The following is a 19229-nucleotide window of genomic DNA, read 5'->3' as shown; positions in this document are numbered from 1 at the left end:
TCTAATAGTTATCTATGGGACTGATACCAGAGCTGGTCATGTCTAATAGTTATCTATGGGACTGATACCAGAGCTGGTCATGTCTAATAGTTATCTATGGGACTGATACCAGAGCTGGTCATGTCTAATAGTTATCTATGGGACTGATACCAGAGCTGGTCATGTCTAATAGTTATCTATGGGACTGATACCAGAGCTGGTCATGTCTAATAGTTATCTATGGGATTGATACCAGAGCTGGTCATGTCTAATAGTTATCTATGGGACTGATACCAGAGCTGGTCATGTCTAATAGTTATCTATGGGACTGATACCAGAGCTGGTCATGTCTAATAGTTATCTATGGGACTGATACCAGAGCTGGTCATGTCTAATAGTTATCTATGGGACTGATACCAGAGCTGGTCATGTCTAATAGTTATCTATGGGACTGATACCAGAGCTGGTCATGTCTAATAGTTATCTATGGGACTGATACCAGAGCTGGTCATGTCTAATAGTTATCTATGGGACTGATACCAGAGCTGGTCATGTCTAATAGTTATCTATGGGACTGATACCAGAGCTGGTCATGTCTAATAGTTATCTATGGGACTGATACCAGAGCTGGTCATGTCTAATAGTTATCTATGGGACTGATACCAGAGCTGGTCATGTCTAATAGTTATCTATGGGACTGATACCAGAGCTGGTCATGTCTAATAGTTATCTATGGGACTGATACCAGAGCTGGTCATGTCTAATAGTTATCTATGGGACTGATACCAGAGCTGGTCATGTCTAATAGTTATCTATGGGACTGATACCAGAGCTGGTTATGTCTAATAGTTATCTATGGGACTGATACCAGAGCTGGTCATATCTAATAGTTATCTATGGGACTGATACCAGAACTGGTCATGTCTAATAGTTATCTATGGGACTGATACCAGTGGAAGAGCTGGTCATGTCTAATAGTTATCTATGGGACTGATACCAGAGCTGGTCATGTCTAATAGTTATCTATGGGACTGATACCAGTGGAAGAGCTGGTCATGTCTAATAGTTATCTATGGGACTGATACCAGAGCTGGTCATGTCTAATAGTTATCTATGGGACTGATACCAGAGCTGGTCATGTCTAATAGTTATCTATGGGACTGATACCAGTGGAAGAGCTGGTCATGTCTAACAGTTATCTATGGGACTGATACCAGTGGAAGAGCTGGTCATGTCTAATAGTTATCTATGGGACTGATACCAGAGCTGGTCATGTCTAATAGTTATCTATGGGACTGATACCAGTGGAAGAGCTGGTCATGTCTAATAGTTATCTATGGGACTGATACCAGTGGAAGAGCTGGTCATGTCTAATAGTTATCTATGGGACTGATACCAGAGCTGGTCATGTCTAATAGTTATCTATGGGACTGATACCAGACCTGGTCATGTCTAATAGTAATCTATGGGACTGATACCAGTGGAAGAGCTGGTCATGTCTAATAGTTATCTATGGGACTGATACCAGAGCTGGTCATGTCTAATAGTTATCTATGGGACTGATACCAGAGCTGGTCATGTCTAATAGTTATCTATGGGACTGATACCAGAGCTGGTCATGTCTAATAGTTATCTATGGGACTGATACCAGAGGAAGAGCTGGTCATGTCTAATAGTTATCTATGGGACTGATACCAGACCTGGTCATGTCTAATAGTTATCTATGGGACTGATACCAGAGGAAGAGCTGGTCATGTCTAATAGTTATCTATGGGACTGATACCAGAGCTGGTCATGTCTAATAGTTATCTATGGGACTGATACCAGAGCTGGTCATGTCTAATAGTTATCTATGGGACTGATACCAGTGTGGAAGAGCTGGTCATGTCTAATAGTTATCTATGGGACTGATACCAGAGCTGGTCATGTCTAATAGTTATCTATGGGACTGATACCAGAGCTGGTCATGTCTAATAGTTATCTATGGGACTGATACCAGAGCTGGTCATGTCTAATAGTTATCTATGGGACTGATACCAGAGCTGGTCATGTCTAATAGTTATCTATGGGACTGATACCAGAGCTGGTCATGTCTAATAGTTATCTATGGGACTGATACCAGAGCTGGTCATGTCTAATAGTTATCTATGGGACTGATACCAGTGTGGAAGAGCTGGTCATGTCTAATAGTTATCTATGGGACTGATACCAGTGGAAGAGCTGGTCATGTCTAATAGTTATCTATGGGACTGATACCAGAGCTGGTCATGTCTAATAGTTATCTATGGGACTGATACCAGAGCTGGTCATGTCTAATAGTTATCTATGGGACTGATACCAGAGGAAGAGCTGGTCATGTCTAATAGTTATCTATGGGACTGATACCAGAGCTGGTCATGTCTAACAGTTATCTATGGGACTGATACCAGAGCTGGTCATGTCTAACAGTTATCTATGGGACTGATACCAGAGCTGGTCATGTCTAATAGTTATCTATGGGACTGATACCAGAGCTGGTCATGTCTAATAGTTATCTATGGGACTGATACCAGTGTGGAAGAGCTGGTCATGTCTAATAGTTATCTATGGGACTGATACCAGAGCTGGTCATGTCTAATAGTTATCTATGGGACTGATACCAGTGGAAGAGCTGGTCATGTCTAATAGTTATCTATGGGACTGATACCAGAGCTGGTCATGTCTAATAGTTATCTATGGGACTGATTCCAGAGCTGGTCATGTCTAATAGTTATCTATGGGACTGATACCAGAGCTGGTCATGTCTAATAGTTATCTATGGGACTGATACCAGTGTAGAAGAGCTGGTCATGTCTAATAGTTATCTATGGGACTGATACCAGTGGAAGAGCTGGTCATGTCTAATAGTTATCTATGGGACTGATACCAGAGCTGGTCATGTCTAATAGTTATCTATGGGACTGATACCAGAGCTGGTCATGTCTAATAGTTATCTATGGGACTGATACCAGAGCTGGTCATGTCTAATAGTTATCTATGGGACTGATACCAGAGCTGGTCATGTCTAATAGTTATCTATGGGACTGATACCAGAGCTGGTCATGTCTAACAGTTATCTATGGGACTGATACCAGTGTGGAAGAGCTGGTCATGTCTAATAGTTATCTATGGGACTGATACCAGTGGAAGACCTGGTCATGTCTAATAGTTATCTATGGGACTGATACCAGAGCTGGTCATGTCTAATAGTTATCTATGGGACTGATACCAGAGCTGGTCATGTCTAATAGTTATCTATGGGACTGATACCAGAGCTGGTCATGTCTAATAGTTATCTATGGGACTGATACCAGTGTAGAAGAGCTGGTCATGTCTAATAGTTATCTATGGGACTGATACCAGTGTGGAAGAGCTGGTCATGTCTAATAGTTATCTATGGGACTGATACCAGAGCTGGTCATGTCTAATAGTTATCTATGGGACTGATACCAGTGGAAGAGCTGGTCATGTCTAATAGTTATCTATGGGACTGATACCAGAGCTGGTCATGTCTAATAGTTATCTATGGGACTGATACCAGTGTAGAAGAGCTGGTCATGTCTAATAGTTATCTATGGGACTGATACCAGTGGAAGAGCTGGTCATGTCTAATAGTTATCTATGGGACTGATACCATTGTAGAAGAGCTGGTCATGTCTAATAGTTATCTATGGGACTGATACCAGTGGAAGAGCTGGTCATGTCTAATAGTTATCTATGGGACTGATACCAGAGCTGGTCATGTCTAATAGTTATCTATGGGACTGATACCAGTGGAAGAGCTGGTCATGTCTAATAGTTATCTATGGGACTGATACCAGAGCTGGTCATGTCTAATAGTTATCTATGGGACTGATACCAGAGCTGGTCATGTCTAATAGTTATCTATGGGACTGATACCAGAGCTGGTCATGTATAATAGTTATCTATGGGACTGATACCAGTGTGGAAGAGCTGGTCATGTCTAATAGTTATCTATGGGACTGATACCAGACCTGGTCATGTCTAATAGTTATCTATGGGACTGATACCAGTGGAAGAGCTGGTCATGTCTAATAGTTATCTATGGGACTGATACCAGAGCTGGTCATGTCTAATAGTTATCTATGGGACTGATACCAGAGCTGGTCATGTCTAATAGTTATCTATGGGACTGATACCAGTGGAAGACCTGGTCACTTTTAAAGGTACATGGTGAATGATTACCTTGACAATAGGACGATTGAATATTATTGTCTTGCAGACAAGTGAAAGATGTTTGAAATGATTTTCCTTGTGAGTTTCCTCCTAATACAGGATGTGTGTGGTGTATCCATGTCTAACACAGAGATGCATCAGCAGGATGATTGACACTCGGGCGTCAGTACGTTTCTAGCTCCTCTCTCGACACTATGCCACAGTAGTCAATCAAAGCAGTCGTTGTGTTTGTACGTCTGCTCCGTTCACCTCAAGGGCAGGTATTCCATTAAGGGCTATTCCTTTTAACCAGAGGGAAATGTTGGGTATATGGAGAGATGTTAATTGGCATAAGGCGATTATTGGTACTAATTTGGGTGAGTATCAACATGCGAGAGTACCTAGTTCTGCAGTACCTTCCTTCATTTTGAGATTACCAATGACACTAATCAGCGACCACCTCACCTAGTTAATACACATGCCCTCTGTTGGGGGGTTACCTCACCTAGTTAATACACATGCCTCTGTTGGGTGGTTACCTCACCTAGTTAATACACATGCCCTCTGTTGGGTGGTTACCTCACCTAGTTAATACACATGCCCTCTGTTGGGTGGTTACCTCACCTAGTTAATACACATGCCCTCTGTTGGGTGGTTACCTCACCTAGTTAATACACATGCCTCTGTTGGGTGGTTACCTCACCTAGTTAATACACATGCCTCTGTTGGGTGCTTACCTCACCTAGTTAATACACATGCCCTCTGTTGGGTGGTTACCTCACCTAGTTAATACACATGCCTCTGTTGGGTGGTTACCTCACCTAGTTAATACACATGCCTCTGTTGGGTGGTTACCTCACCTAGTTAATACACATGCCTCTGTTGGGTGGTTACCTCACCTAGTTAATACACATGCCCTCTGTTGGGGGGTTACCTCACCTAGTTAATACACATGCCTCTGTTGGGTGGTTACCTCACCTAGTTAATACACATGCCTCTGTTGGGTGGTTACCTCACCTAGTTAATACACATGCCTCTGTTGGGTGGTTACCTCACCTAGTTAATACACATGCCTCTGTTGGGTGGTTACCTCACCTAGTTAATACACATGCCTCTGTTGGGTGGTTACCTCACCTAGTTAATACACATGCCCTCTGTTGAGTGGTTATCTTTTAATAGGTCACTTTGTGGGAATTTGTTTCAACTATATCAGGACGCGTTTGTCAAAGTTGGACAGAGTAAGTGTGATCAGGCAACAACATCTATCTGCCTGTGACGCTACTAAGGTTGCGGAATGTCTGTTGAATTGACTCTCAGTAATGGCACTACTGTTCCTTTGTTCAGTGGAGAAAAGCTGAGGACAAGGGAGACTGAACATCTGAATATCTACCTTCCTGCATAACATCTTGATTTCTCCTTCTCAAATAAAGCCATTTTTCTCCCCCTGATTTGTTTTGGAGTTTGTGTTATTGAAGAATAACATAAATTGCTAACGTGGCGGTATGCAAATTGGAGTGGGTCTAGGGTTTCCGGGATGATGGTGTTGATGTGAGCCATGACCAGCCTTTCAAAGAACTTCATGGCTACAGACGTGAGTGCTGCAGGGCGGTAGTCATTTAAGCAGGATACCTTCGCATTCTTGGGCACAGGGACTATGGTGGTCTGCTTGAAACATGTAGATATTACAGACTCAGTCAGGGAGAGGTTGAAAATGTCAGTGAAGACACTTGCCAGTTGGTCCGCACATGCTCTGAGTACACGTCCTGGTAATCCGTCTGGCCCTGCGGCCTTTTGAATGTTGACCTGTTTAAAGATCGCTCACATCGGCTGCGTAGAGCATAATCACACAGACATCCGGAACAGCTTGTGTTCTCATGCATGCTTCAGTGTTGCTTGCCTCAAAGCGAGTATAAAAGGCATTTAGCTCATCTGGTAGGCTCGCGTCACTGGGCAGCTATTGGCTGGGTTTCCCTTTGTAGTCCATAGTAGTTTGCAAGCGCTGCCACATCCGACGAGCGTCAGAGCCGGTGTAGTAGGATTCAATCTTCGTCCTGTATTGACTCTTTGCCTGTTTGATGGTTCGTCTGAGGGCATAGCGGGATTTCTTATAAGCGTCCGGATTAGTGTCCCGTTGCTTGAAGCGGCAGCTCTAGCCTTTAGCTTGGTGCGGATGTTACCTGTAATCCATGGCTTCTGGTTGGGATATGTGCTTACGGTCACTGTGGGGACGACGTCATCGATGCACTTATTGATGAAGCCAGCGACTGAGGTGGTACACTCCTCAATGCCATTGGATGAATCCCGGAACATATTCCAGTCTGTGCTAACAAAACAGTTCTGCGGTGTAGCATCTGCGTCATCTGACCACTTCCGTATTGAGCGAGTCACTGGTACTTCCTGCTTTACTTTTTGCTTGTAAGCAGGAATCAGGAGGATAGAATTATAGTCAGATTTTCCTAATGGAGGTTGAGGGAGACCTTTGTATGCATCTCTGTGTGTGGAGTAAAAATGGTCTAGAGGTTTTTTCCCCTCTAGTTGCACATGTGACATGTTGGTAGAAATTAGGTAAAATGGATTTAAGTTTGCCTGCATTAAAGTCCTCGGCCACTAGGAGCGCCACTTCTGGATTAACATTTACTTGTTTGCTTATGGCCGTATACAGCTCGTTGAGTGCTGTCTTAGTGCATGTTGATCATTTCATTCCTGTGCTGTTTGTAAACACCCTGGTAGGTTGACTGATAACCCGAACCAGGTTGCAGGCACTGGTTACAGTTTGAAGCTTTTTTTTGAGTGGGCAGCTTGTTGAAAGCCAGTCAATATTTAAATCACCCAGAAAATATACCTCTCTGTTGATATCACATACAGTATCAAGCATTTCACACATGTTATCCAGATACTGACTGTTACCACTTGGTGGTCTATAGCAGCTTCCCACCAGAATGGGCATTAGGTGAGGCAGATGGACCTGTAGCCAGATTACTTCAACAGTATTTAACATGAGATCCTCTCTAATCTTTACAGGAATATGGTTCTGAATATCAATAGCAACACCTTCACCATTGGCATTTCTGTCTTTTCTGTAAATGTTATAACATTGTATTGCTACCACTGTATCATCAAAGGTTTATTCTAAGTGAGTTTCAGAGAGAGTCAGAATATGAATGTCATCTGTTACTAGCAAGTTATTAATTTCATGATACATATGTTAACATGAGCTATTTCGAGCACTTTTCTGAAATGCTTGCTTGTTTCCATTGCTTTACTGGGAAGCTTAGCAGCAGTAGATGTGCTCATGTTATTTATGTTAGTGCAGTGTGATCTGCACACAGTGGACTTCCTTCTAGGGCACATCACCTCAGTGCAAATAGCATAAATCTGGTTCATAGGCACATGATTGCTGCATACAATAATTGTAGTATCAGCAGAGACATTCAGGGCAGTTATAGGGCCATAAATTAGGTTACTTACATTGTGTCTACCAATGCCCCTGGGATAATGTACATTTGCTAAAGCATTATGATGACTCAGCAACACAATGGTCGGGATGAACTGAACCCACATGGACTATGATAGTATGGCGTAGGACATTCGGGAGCAGCTTTAGTAAAGTACTCGAGCTCCAGGATAGGACATTGCTTACCATGGAGCTGCCCAAAATCACGGCTGGCAAGAAGGACAAGGAAATCGGCCACTCCCATGCTTCACAGGATGGTGCAGGCCTCCGACATTAGGAGATGCCCCGCTTGATCTAGGGCAGGCACGGAAGTTTGCTGACGTCGACTTGGAAATCATAGGGGAAGGAGTAGGAGTAGGAGTAGGCACAGCGGCCGCAGACACAGGTACCCCCAGCGACGAAGGTGCAGGAAGATCAGGGTCCAGACACAGGTACCCCCAGCGATGAAGATGCAGGAAGATCAGGGTCCAGACACAGGTACCCCCAGCGACGAAGGTGCAGGAAGATCAGGCTCCAGACACAGGTACCCCCAGCGACGAAGGTGCAGGAAGATCAGGCTCCAGACACAGGTACCCCCAGCAACGAAGGTGCAGGAAGATCAGGGTCCAGACACAGGTACCCCCAGTGACGAAGGTGCAGGAAGATCAGGCTCCAGACACAGGTACACCCAGCGACGAAGGTGCAGGAAGATCAGGCTCCAGACACAGGTACACCCAGCAACGAAGGTGCAGGAAGATCAGGCTCCAGACACAGGTACACCCAGCGACGAAGGTCCAGGAAGATCAGGCTCTAGACACAGGTACCCCCAGCGACGAAGGTGCAGGAAGATCAGGGTCCAGACACAGGTACCCCCAGCGACGAAGGTGCAGGAAGATCAGGGTCCAGACACAGATACCCCCAGCGACGAAGGTGCAAGAAGATCAGGGTCCAGACACAGGTACCCCCAGCGACGAAGGTGCAGGAAGATCAGGCTCCAGGGCGATGAAACTATTCGTTGTTTGCATCCGCTCCGGGCCTCTCGTTGGGAATGTAGACCGCTTTGTGGGAGGCCGTTGTCTTCGACTTCCATGGCTCATGTATTGAAATAAAACTGTTCCACGAAAATGCGCATATGAAAATCATAACTAGCACGCAGAATGGTAGAAATTATAGGATAAATTGTAGGCTTCCCCAAAATTGAAACTCACCCGCTGCCTTTGGAGTCTTTATAAAATAATTGCATCCACGTTTTCCATGGTTGGATTTTGCCTATAGGCTACTTGGAAGCAAGGAAGACATGCCTCATAATATGAAATAAAACATTCACGTTTCAAACAATTAAGTATGTTTTCAAAATGCATACTGCCCCCAGCTCGCATTGTAAAGTGGTGGGGTGACTGGCTGATAGCCTGTTGCCTACACTTGAAAGGTGAATGTGAGGCCCACTTCAATTACCAGTTGAGAGAAAAAAAATAGTAGATATTTTTAATCGTGCACCAAAATTGTTTTTAACACCCGATTGCATTTAGAATTGTTACACAACAATGGGGTTCTAAAATAACATGTTTTACTCCAGCAGCAACCAGCTGAGGAGCAGCAGGAGAAATCCCTCTCAAAATGTGCTGTGCATGTATGCTGTGCACGTGTGATAATTGTGTTGGAATAAATAAGATACATGATGACTAATGAAAACACACACAGGCCAATTTAATTCCAATTGTAACGTCCGTCGTTAGAAGAAGGGGACCAAAGCGCAGCGAGGGTTGGGTTCATCATATTTTAATAGACGTGAACAAGCAAAACAATGAACAAAACACAACGAACGAACAGTATTGCAGACTACACACAGCTATGCAAAATCAACTTCCCACAAACACAGTGGGAAAAAGGGCTACCTAAGTATGACTCCCAATCAGTGACAACGATGTACAGCTGTCCCTGATTGAGAGCCATACCAGGCCAAAACAAAGAAATACAACACCTAGAAGGGAATGTAGAAATATACAAATAAGGACCATACAACTAACCCCAAAATCCCAACAACACAAACCAAACACACCCCTGCCACACCCTGACCAAACTACAATAACAAATAACCCCTTATACTGGTCAGGACGTGACAGTACCCCCCCCCCCCCCCCCCAAAAGGTGCAGACCCCGGATGCACCTGAAACAAAAACTAACAAAACATTAACCCACAACAAAAAATCTCAAAACTACAGGGGAGGGAAGGGAGGGTGGCCACCGTCACCGATGGTTCTTCTGCAACAACCCCCCTTCCCAATACTCCCCCCTACGGAGGTGGCTCAGGAGCGGGACATAGACCCAACTCCACCACTGGCTCACCCCACTTCAGTGGCGCCTCTAGAGCGAGGTCCCTCTCCATCGACCCCAGACTGGGGACCCTCACAACGGTTGACTCTGGCTGCGTCGGACTAGAGGGCGACTCTGGCTGTGTCGTACTGTAGGGCGTCTCTGGCTGCACCGGCTCCGGATTGTAGGGCGACTCTGGCTGCGCCGGCTCCGGACTGTAGGGCGACTCTGGCTGCGCCGGCTCCGGACTGTAGGGCGACTCTGGCTGCGCCGGCTCCGGACTGTAGGGCGACTCTGGCTGCGCCGGCTCTGGACTGTAGGGCGACTCTGGCTGCGCCGGCTCTGGACTGTAGGCCGTCTCTGTCTGCTCCGAACTATGGGCCGTCTCTGCAGGCTCCGGACTGTGGGCCGTCTCTGCAGGCTCCGGACTGTGGGCCGTCTCTGCAGGCTCCAGACTGTAGGACATCGCCGGAAGCTCTAGACGGGGCACTGTCGCCGGAAGCTCTGGACGGGGCACTGTCGCCGGAAGCTCTAGACGGGGCACTGTCGTCGGAAGCTCTGGACGGGGCACTGTCTTCGGAAGCTCTGGACGGGGAACTGTCTTCGGAAGCTCTGGACGGGGCACTGTCGCCGGAAGCTCTGGACGGGGCACTGTCGCCGGAAGCTCTGGACGGGGCACTGTCGCCGGAAGCTCTAGACGGGGCACTGTCGTCGGAAGCTCTGGACGGGGCACTGTCGTCGGAAACTCTAGACGGGGAACTGTCGTCGGAAGCTCTGGACGGGGACTGCGCACTGAAAGCCTGATGCGTGCGGCTGGCTTTGGAGGCGCCAGACTAGGGACACGCACCACAGGGCTAGTGCGAGGAGCAGCAGCAGGACGCACTGGACTGGGCTGACGCACTGGAGGCCTGGTGTGTGGGGCTGGTACTGGAGGTACCAGACTGGAGACACGCACCTCAAGGCTAGTGCGGGGAGCGGGAACAGGATACACTGGGCCGTGGAGGCGCACTGGCGGTCTCGAGCGCAGGACTGGCACCACCCTTACTGGCTGGGTGCCCGCTTCCCCCCGGCAAATGCGGGACGCTGGCACCGAGCACACCGGCCTGTGAATGCTCGGCCTCGACGCCGTGCGCATCACCCCATAGCACGGGGCCTGACCAGTAACAAGCTGCCTCCGGTAAGCACGGGGAGTTGGCATAGGGCTCAACCCTGGCCCAGCCAAAGTACCCGTGTGCCCCCCAAAAAATGTTTTGGGGGGCTGCCTCTCAGGCTTCCATGCCAGCCGTGTTCCAGCATAACACTCCCGGTCCTCTCCAGCCTTCCTCCATGGTCGCTCTCCGGCTAGGATCTCCTCCCAAGTCCACGACTCCAGATAGCTCCTCTCCAGCTCCTTACCCCGCTGCTTGGTCCGTTGGTGGTGGGAAGTTCTGTAACGTCCGTCGTTAGAAGAAGGGGACCAAAGCGCAGCGAGGGTTGAGTTCATCATATTTTAATAGACGTGAACCAGCAAAACAATGAACAAAACACAACGAACGAACAGTATTGCAGGCTACACACAGCTATGCAAAATCAACTTCCCACACAGTGGGAAAAAGGGCTACCTAAGTATGACTCCCAATCAGTGACAACGATGTACAGCTGTCCCTGATTGAGAGCCATACCAGGCCAAAACAAAGAAATACAACACCTAGAAGGGAATGTAGAAATATACAAATAAGGACTATACAACTAACCCCAAAATCCCAACACAAACCAAACGCACCCCTGCCACGCCCTGATCAAACTACAATAACAAATAACCCCTTATACTGGTCAGGACGTGACACCAATAAAGTATGCAAATTAACCTATAGACTGATAAGGCATGATGGGAAAATGTATTTCCATAGACTGGTATTCCCATCAATGACTAAAAAGCATTATTTTGCAATGGGATTTTTTTAATCTCAGTCATTTTGTACGGCAACAGTTTTATTTATTAACTTTATTTATTTTTTATTTTTTAAATCGGCCAAAAGCTGGCAATTGCTGGCTAACATGGAAATCCTGGCGTTTTCTTTGCGTGCCTGTGTGTGTGTTCACGCACGTGTTGCGTGCATGCGTGAACAGCCTTTCCAGTACTCACAGGCTGGCCGTGCTCCCCTGTTAATCCTGGAGGGCCCTGGTGAGAGAGAGAGAGGAACACAGATCAGAGGACCTACTTTCCCCCCGAAAAAAATCTTTAGATTCATAACATCACCGTCTAATTGCTCATCATGTTCTCGCAGTGCAAGCAGAAACTGGTGGCCAGTGTCACAGGGAGAATCAGCACCACTGAGGTTGGACCGCAATGACTGGTCTGTTTGATGTTCTCACCAACGGGTCTACCTGGTCATGTACGGGTTGACCCTCTGTTCTTTAATAACAGCAGATGAAGGGGATTAGGTTAACATTATGGCTGAATTGGACTATATTGTTGCGATCAGTGAGGTCGGACCAGGGCCACAGGCTGATTAATTATGGCTGAATTGGACTTTATTGTTGCGATCAGTGAGGTCTGACCAGGGCCGTATGCTGATTAACCGTTGGCCTACAATTTCCACGCCCCTGGGGAAATCGAATTAATCAAAATCCGTCTGTTTAAGCTAGCGATATCTGGGTTTTTTTTCTCCCCGTGGGCTCCATCTCAATCCACCACGTCCTCTGAAAGGTGACAGAGCTAGAGCAGTGTTTGTCAGACCATGAGACATCCCCCCACCCCTCCAAAAAAAATCAGTCTTCTCACGAAAACATCTGCATCGTCCGGGCGGTTTGGCCTAAAAAACTATTATGAGCAATCTATTGAAAGATGAGAGTCTCACGAACACCATGGTGTTCTCTGTTTTGCTAGGATGCCCACAAGCCTCACAAGAATAGTATTAAGGTCCCCAGTACCATTTTTTTTTTAAATGAAAAGAAGTATACATTATACGGAGATAGTATAGTGTCTAAAATAAAGGGATAAACAAATGTCTTATATATCTCTCAGATATAGGACAGACACTTCTGAACAAACTTCCTTTTGATTTGGACTATATATTGTTCTATGTAGATAATCTGTTATTCAATGTGTTTCTATTGGCTAGTGGTTTTTAAAATTCAAAATAAAATAGATTAATGATCCTTGGTATGAACATCTTAAAATAATATCCCTATGTTATCATAGAACCCCCCTCCCCTTGTGATCAGTGAGGTCTGACCAGGGCCACAGGCTGATTAATTATGGCTGAATGGGAAGTTTACTGTTGTGATCAGTGAGGTCTGACATATGCTGAGTATGGATGCGTCGCAAACGGTCCCTGGTCCAAATGAGTGTACTCCATTTGGGAGGCAGACTTAGTATTTGAACACAAGGTCTTTAAAAGAGATCCTGTCTACCTCCTGATCAAAACAGATGTGTTGTTCAAACTGGAACAAAGAAAGTGTTGGAATAAAACTCACTGAAACGTTCATAACAAATTCATTCTAAAGCAGTCCAGTGTTTTTGTATGAGAACATTAGGGGTAACATTTTGCCTCACCCTCTCCCCTGCATCTCCTTTAGACCCAGGATCCCCAGCCGTGCCCTGGAGGCCTCCCTCTGCCTGAAACGCACAAACAGGAAGAGGTATCAGACACCTCCCTCACATAGCCAGGCTCACACTGCCCTGACCTTGACCATAGTAACATCTCTGCTATGTAATGTTGACCTTGACCATAGTAACATCTCTGCTATGTAATGTTGACCTTGACCATAGTAACATCTCTGCTATGTAATGTTGACCTTGACCATAGTAACATCTCTGCTATGTAATGTTGACCTTGACCATAGTAACATCTCTACTATGTAATGTTGACCTTGATCATAGTAACATCTCTACTATGTAATGTTACCCTGACCTTGACCATAGTAACATCACTACTATGTAATGTTGACCTTGACCATAGTAACATCTCTGACATTATACTAGACTATTTGGTACTCACGTCTCGCCCTGGGAGACCTGGAACTCCTGCTGGTCCGATTGGTCCAGGGGGACCTGTGATGTCACAGAAACAGTTCCAAAACATATTCATGTTGATGGTACTTGTAGTTCTTAGAGAGAAAAACACTGATAAAAACACACCCCTGCAAGGACAAACACCTGCAGGGACAAACACCTGCAGGGACAAACACCTGCAGGGACAAACACCTGCAGGGACAAACACCTGCAGGGACACACCTGCAGGGACAAACATCTGCAGGGACAAACACCTGCAGAGACAAACACCTGCAGGGACAAACACCTGCAGGGACAAACACCTGCAGGGACAAACACCTGCAGAGACAAACACCTGCAGGGACACACACCTGCAAGGACAAACACCTGCAGAGACAAACACCTGCAGGGACAAACACCTGCAGGGACAAACACCTGCAGAGACAAACACCTGCAGGGACAAACACCTGCAAGGACAAACACCTGCAGAGACAAACACCTGCAAGGACAAACACCTGCAGGGACAAACACCTGCAGGGACACACACTTTGCAGGGACACACCTGCAGAGACAAACACCTGCAGAGACAAACACCTGCAAGGACAAACACCTGCAGGGACAAACACCTGCAGGGACACACACCTGCAAGGACAAACACCTGCAGGGACAAACACCTGCAAGGACAAACACCTGCAAGGACAAACACCTGCAGAGACAAACACCTGCAGGGACAAACACCTGCAGGGACAAACACCTGCAAGGACAAACACCTGCAAGGACAAACACCTGCAGGGACAAACATCTGCAGGGACAAACACCTGCAGGGACAAACACCTACAGGGACAAACACCTGCAAGGACAAACACCTGCAGGGACAAACACCTGCAAGGACAAACACCTGCAAGGACAAACACCTGCAGGGACAAACACCTGCAGAGACAAACACCTGCAGGGACACACACCTGCAAGGACAAACACCTGCAGAGACAAACACCTGCAAGGACAAACACCTGCAGAGACAAACACCTGCAGAGACAAACACCTGCAGGGACAAACACCTGCAGGGACAAACACCTGCAGGGACAAACACCTGCAGAGACAAACACCTGCAGGGACAAACACCTGCAGAGACAAACACCTGCAAGGACAAACACCTGCAGGGACAAACACCTGCAGGGACACACACCTGCAGGGACAAACACCTGCAGAGACAAACACCTGCAGAGACAAACACCTGCAGGGACAAACACCTGCAGGGACAAACACCTGCAAGGACAAACACCTGCAAGGACAAACACCTGCAGAGGGACACACCTGCAGGGACACAGATACTTATACAAACAGAAATGAAGTTGTACCTGGGGGTCCAAGGGGACCAGGTGGACCGGGAGGGCCAGCTAGGAAGTCAGGAAGAGTTGGAGTAAGAGTGGTCTCCTCTGATTTAAAACACAAACAAGAAATACAGTTTTTACCGTAGTGGTCGGTAATGTTTCATTTCTATTACAGCATAATGGATGACTTTCATTCATATTCCATTCACCCAGTTCAATGTAACAGCGGTAGGTTTAGGCTACTACATGATACTCTCATTTGAAATCAATGTACCCAGAGGAAGACGGAAGCTAACCGTCCATGGTGCTCCCCTACAGAGTGCTGTTGAGGCTACTGTAGACCTTCTTTGCAAAACAGTGTGTTTTAATCAATTATATGGTGACGTGAATATATTTAGTATAGTTTTATTTAAAAAGGAATAACTTTGTAAATGTTTACCATTTTTATTTCTATGAAATCCACTGAGGATGATGGTCCTCCCCTTTCTCCTTTGAGAAGCCTCCTAAGCTGTACCACTGCTGTAAATTCCTCAATGGTGTTTCATTAAAGTTTGTAGGACCTCTGACCCAACACTTCCCCCTTGTAGTGTGTGTGTGTGTGTGTGTGTGTGTGTGTGTGTGTGTGTGTGTGTGTGTGTGTGTGTGTGTGTGTGTGTGTGTGTGTGTGTGTGTGTGTGTGTGTCTGTCTGTGTGTTTGTATATGTGTGTGTGTGTGTGTGTGTGTGTGTGTGTGTGTGTGTGTGTGTGTGTGTGTGTGTGTGGTGTGTGTGTGTGTGTGTGTGTGTGTGTGTGTGTGTGTGTGTCTGTGTGTGTGTGTGTGTGTCTGTGTGTGTGTGTGTCTGTCTGTGTGTTTGTATGTGTGTGTGTGCGTGCGTGCATTAATGTGTGTGTGTGTGTGTGTGTGTGTGTGTGTGTGTGTGTGTGTGTGTGTGTGTGTGTGTGTGTGTGTGTGTGTGTGTGTGTGTGTGTGTGTGTGTGTGTGTGTGTGTTGCTAGGGTAAACTGCTAGGGTAAAGTACTTTTATCAATGGAGGTACATTTCCATGACTATGTGTTGTCCTGTCTAGTATGTGTTGTCCTGTGTGTATGTGTTGTCCTGTCTAGTATGTGTTGTCCTGTCTAGTATGGATTATCATGTCTAGTATGTGTTGTCCTGTGTGTATGTGTTGTCCTGTCTAGTATGTGTTGTCCTGTCTAGTATGGAATATCATGTCTAGTATGTGTTGTCCTGTGTGTATGTGTTGTCCTGTGTGTATGTGTTGTCCTGTGTGTATGTGTTGTCCTGTGTGTATATGTTGTCCTGTCTAGTATGGGTTGTCCTGTCTAGTATGGGTTGTCCTGTCTAGTATGTGTTGTCCTGTGTGTATGCAAGTGTGTATATATGTTTCTGTGTTAGTCTAAACCCCGAATCACTTCCTCTTCACTCTAACCGTGAGCTTTAACCCAAACATCCCCAACCCCAGCCAGCACAATTAACTAAAACTAAGCTAAAGTGCACTGGTGGAAGCATCCGTCCGTCTGGAACTAATTCCAGCTGCTGCTGCAGTTTCCCTCTAGCCACATCAGGAGGGCCTATGAGTGGCAGAGCCTCCCCTCCATCCTCGCTCTATACGAGCCTGGGATTTGGCTCCTGGCTGGTTCTGAGTTTCCAAAATCAGACTGCTGTGCTGACAGTTTACAAATGAGCTGTGATTTACAGCCAGCTGGCTCCAGCAGCTAACACAGCCAACAGCCTCTCCTCTCCTCTCCTCTCCTCTCCTCTCCTCTCCTCTCCTCTCCTCTCCTCTCCTCTCCTCTCCTCTCCTCTCCTCTCCTCTCCTCTCCTCTCCTCTCCTCTCCTCTCCTCTCCTCTCCTCTCCTCTCCTCTCCTGCCCTCTCCTCTCCACAGACCCAGATCTAGACCAAGACCCACACTAAATCTAAACCCTAATCTAAACCCTAATCTATACCCTAATCTAAACCCTAATCTATACCCTAATCTAAACCCTAATTTTAACCCTAATCTAAACCCTAATCTATACCCTAATCTAAACCCTAATCTTAACCCTAATCTAAACCCTAATCTTAACCCTAATCTTAACCACACTGCTAACCTTATGCCTAACCCTAACCTTAACCTTTTTGATTTTGCAGCTTGGCCAAATACTGGTAACCCCAGTCAGCCTGTACTGCCCCCCGGTGTTGAATTATGGCACATTAACCTGTGTTTGCCCTGTCTGACCCATTCTAGTCACCATCACAAGCTCATCCATGGAAAAGAGTTACTGTATGTATTTGGATACCGGTCCTGGTATGAATTAATCACGTAATATTTCAGTTTAAAGTCTAGAATGGGTATTTATTGTGAAATAGAGATCGACATGAATATAAATTAGCTGTAAGCAGCTGCAGTGTCTAGTGGAGATAGAGACCCATGGTAGCTGTTAGCAGCTGCAGTGGCCATAGAGACCCATGGTCGCTGTTAGCATCTGCAGTGGCCATAGAGACCCATGGTAGCTGTTAGCAGCTGCAGTGGCCATAGAGACCTATGGTAGCTGTTAGCAGCTGCAGTGGCCATAGAGACCCATGGTAGCTGTTAGCAGCTGAGTGGCCATAGAGACCCATGGTAGCTGTTAGCAGCTGCAGTGGACATAGAGACCCATGGTAGCTGTTAGCAGCTGAGTGGCCATAGAGACCCATGGTAGCTGTTAGCAGCTGCAGTGGCCATAGAGACCCATGGTAGCTGTTAGCAGCTGCAGTGGCCATAGAGACCCATGGTAGCTGTTAGCAGCTGCAGTGGCCATAGAGACCCATGGTAGCTGTTAGCAGCTGCAGTGGCCATAGAGACCCATGGTAGCTGTTAGCAGCTGCAGTGGCCATAGAGACCCATGGTAGCTGTTAGCAGCTGCAGTGGCCATAGAGACCCATGGTAGCTGTTAGCAGCTGCAGTGGCCATAGAGACCCATGGTAGCTGTTAGCAGCTGCAGTGGCCATAGAGACCCATGGTAGCTGTTAGCATCTGCAGTGGCCAGTGGTGATAGAAACCCATGGTAGCTGTTAGCAGCTGCAGTTTGAATGTGAACACAAGGAAACAATCAACTTCATTCAACCCGGTATTTCCTGTTGTAGTAATTCTGTACTTGAGACATTTTGACCCTGGTAAATAGCAACCTGATGCATTTTAACTATTAATGTAATGTCTTTGTTACAGACTGAAGCAAACAATGCTATTTTGAGGAGGACAGATACTCTGAGGCCCTCTCAGTGGTTATAACTAATTGCTTCTCCTTCATGGATATGAACCTATATATTCAGTTACAGCGTATGCATTTCCAGCTGTGCCCTGTCTCCACCTTGTTCTGCATTCATTGTTCCTTGGCCAGTGTTCCAATCGTAGTTGACAGGAAGAGCTCATAGAAAACAATACAATCTACTGAGGCTGAGATGGTAATGAGGGTGGTTGGGGGGGGGGGGGGGGTCCACTCACCCTGCTCGTCGAACCCAAACATGTCACCCCTCGGCTGGGTAGAGGAGGGACGTGGCCTTGGAGGGCCTGGAGGTCCGGGGAGGCCTGGAAGACCGATCTCTCCTGGTCTTCCTCTCTCTCCCATTGGCCCTGGGAATCAGAGGGGACATATCATCTCACAACAATAGGCATTCAGATATTGAAGATAATGACCTGAACATGCATTGTCTTCTGACGCAAGACAATGCTGAACAATGTTGAAAAACCAGAACGAATGTCATGTATTCCCATCAGAGGAATACCAGGATGGATCACCTGTCGGTCCGGTCTGTCCTGGAACCCCTGCCTCGCCAGCTGGGCCTGGAATTCCTGGTGGTCCGATTGGCCCTGGTGATCCTCTTCCTCCTATGGACCAGAACCAGAACAATGTGTTTACCATGTTGAGAGGTAACCTCCCCAGAGGTTATGTATGGCTGTGTGATACAGCTCTGGCTACAGGTAGGATGGAGGGCCTATGGGGGTGGGGTTAGGGGTGTTACCTGGCTGCAGGTAGGATGGA

At 46.7% G+C, this 19229-nt stretch overlaps 1 protein-coding gene across 3 annotated transcripts in view; it reads right to left on the bottom strand.

The window, feature by feature from the left end:
- LOC106613322 (uncharacterized) overlaps positions 1-19229 on the bottom strand; it is a 73938-nt gene that overhangs the window by 26027 nt on the left and 28682 nt on the right. For all 3 annotated transcript variants that reach the window (XM_082956488.1, XM_082956487.1, XM_045724851.2), the window contains exons 6-11: positions 18986-19075; positions 18692-18820; positions 15254-15331; positions 13903-13955; positions 13458-13520; positions 12045-12080 (exon numbers count right to left, since the gene is read on the bottom strand). In XM_082956488.1, the coding sequence (XP_082812614.1) occupies positions 12045-12080; positions 13458-13520; positions 13903-13955; positions 15254-15331; positions 18692-18820; positions 18986-19075 (449 nt within the window). The remainder of the gene's footprint in view (positions 1-12044; positions 12081-13457; positions 13521-13902; positions 13956-15253; positions 15332-18691; positions 18821-18985; positions 19076-19229) is intronic.

This window comes from Salmo salar, chromosome 09 (genome assembly GCF_965601325.2).
Source record: "Salmo salar chromosome 09, fSalSal1, whole genome shotgun sequence".
NCBI lineage: Eukaryota > Metazoa > Chordata > Actinopteri > Salmoniformes > Salmonidae > Salmo > Salmo salar.
The sequence above is the reverse complement of the archived record's forward strand: the minus strand, read 5'-3'. Positions and strand labels throughout refer to the sequence as shown.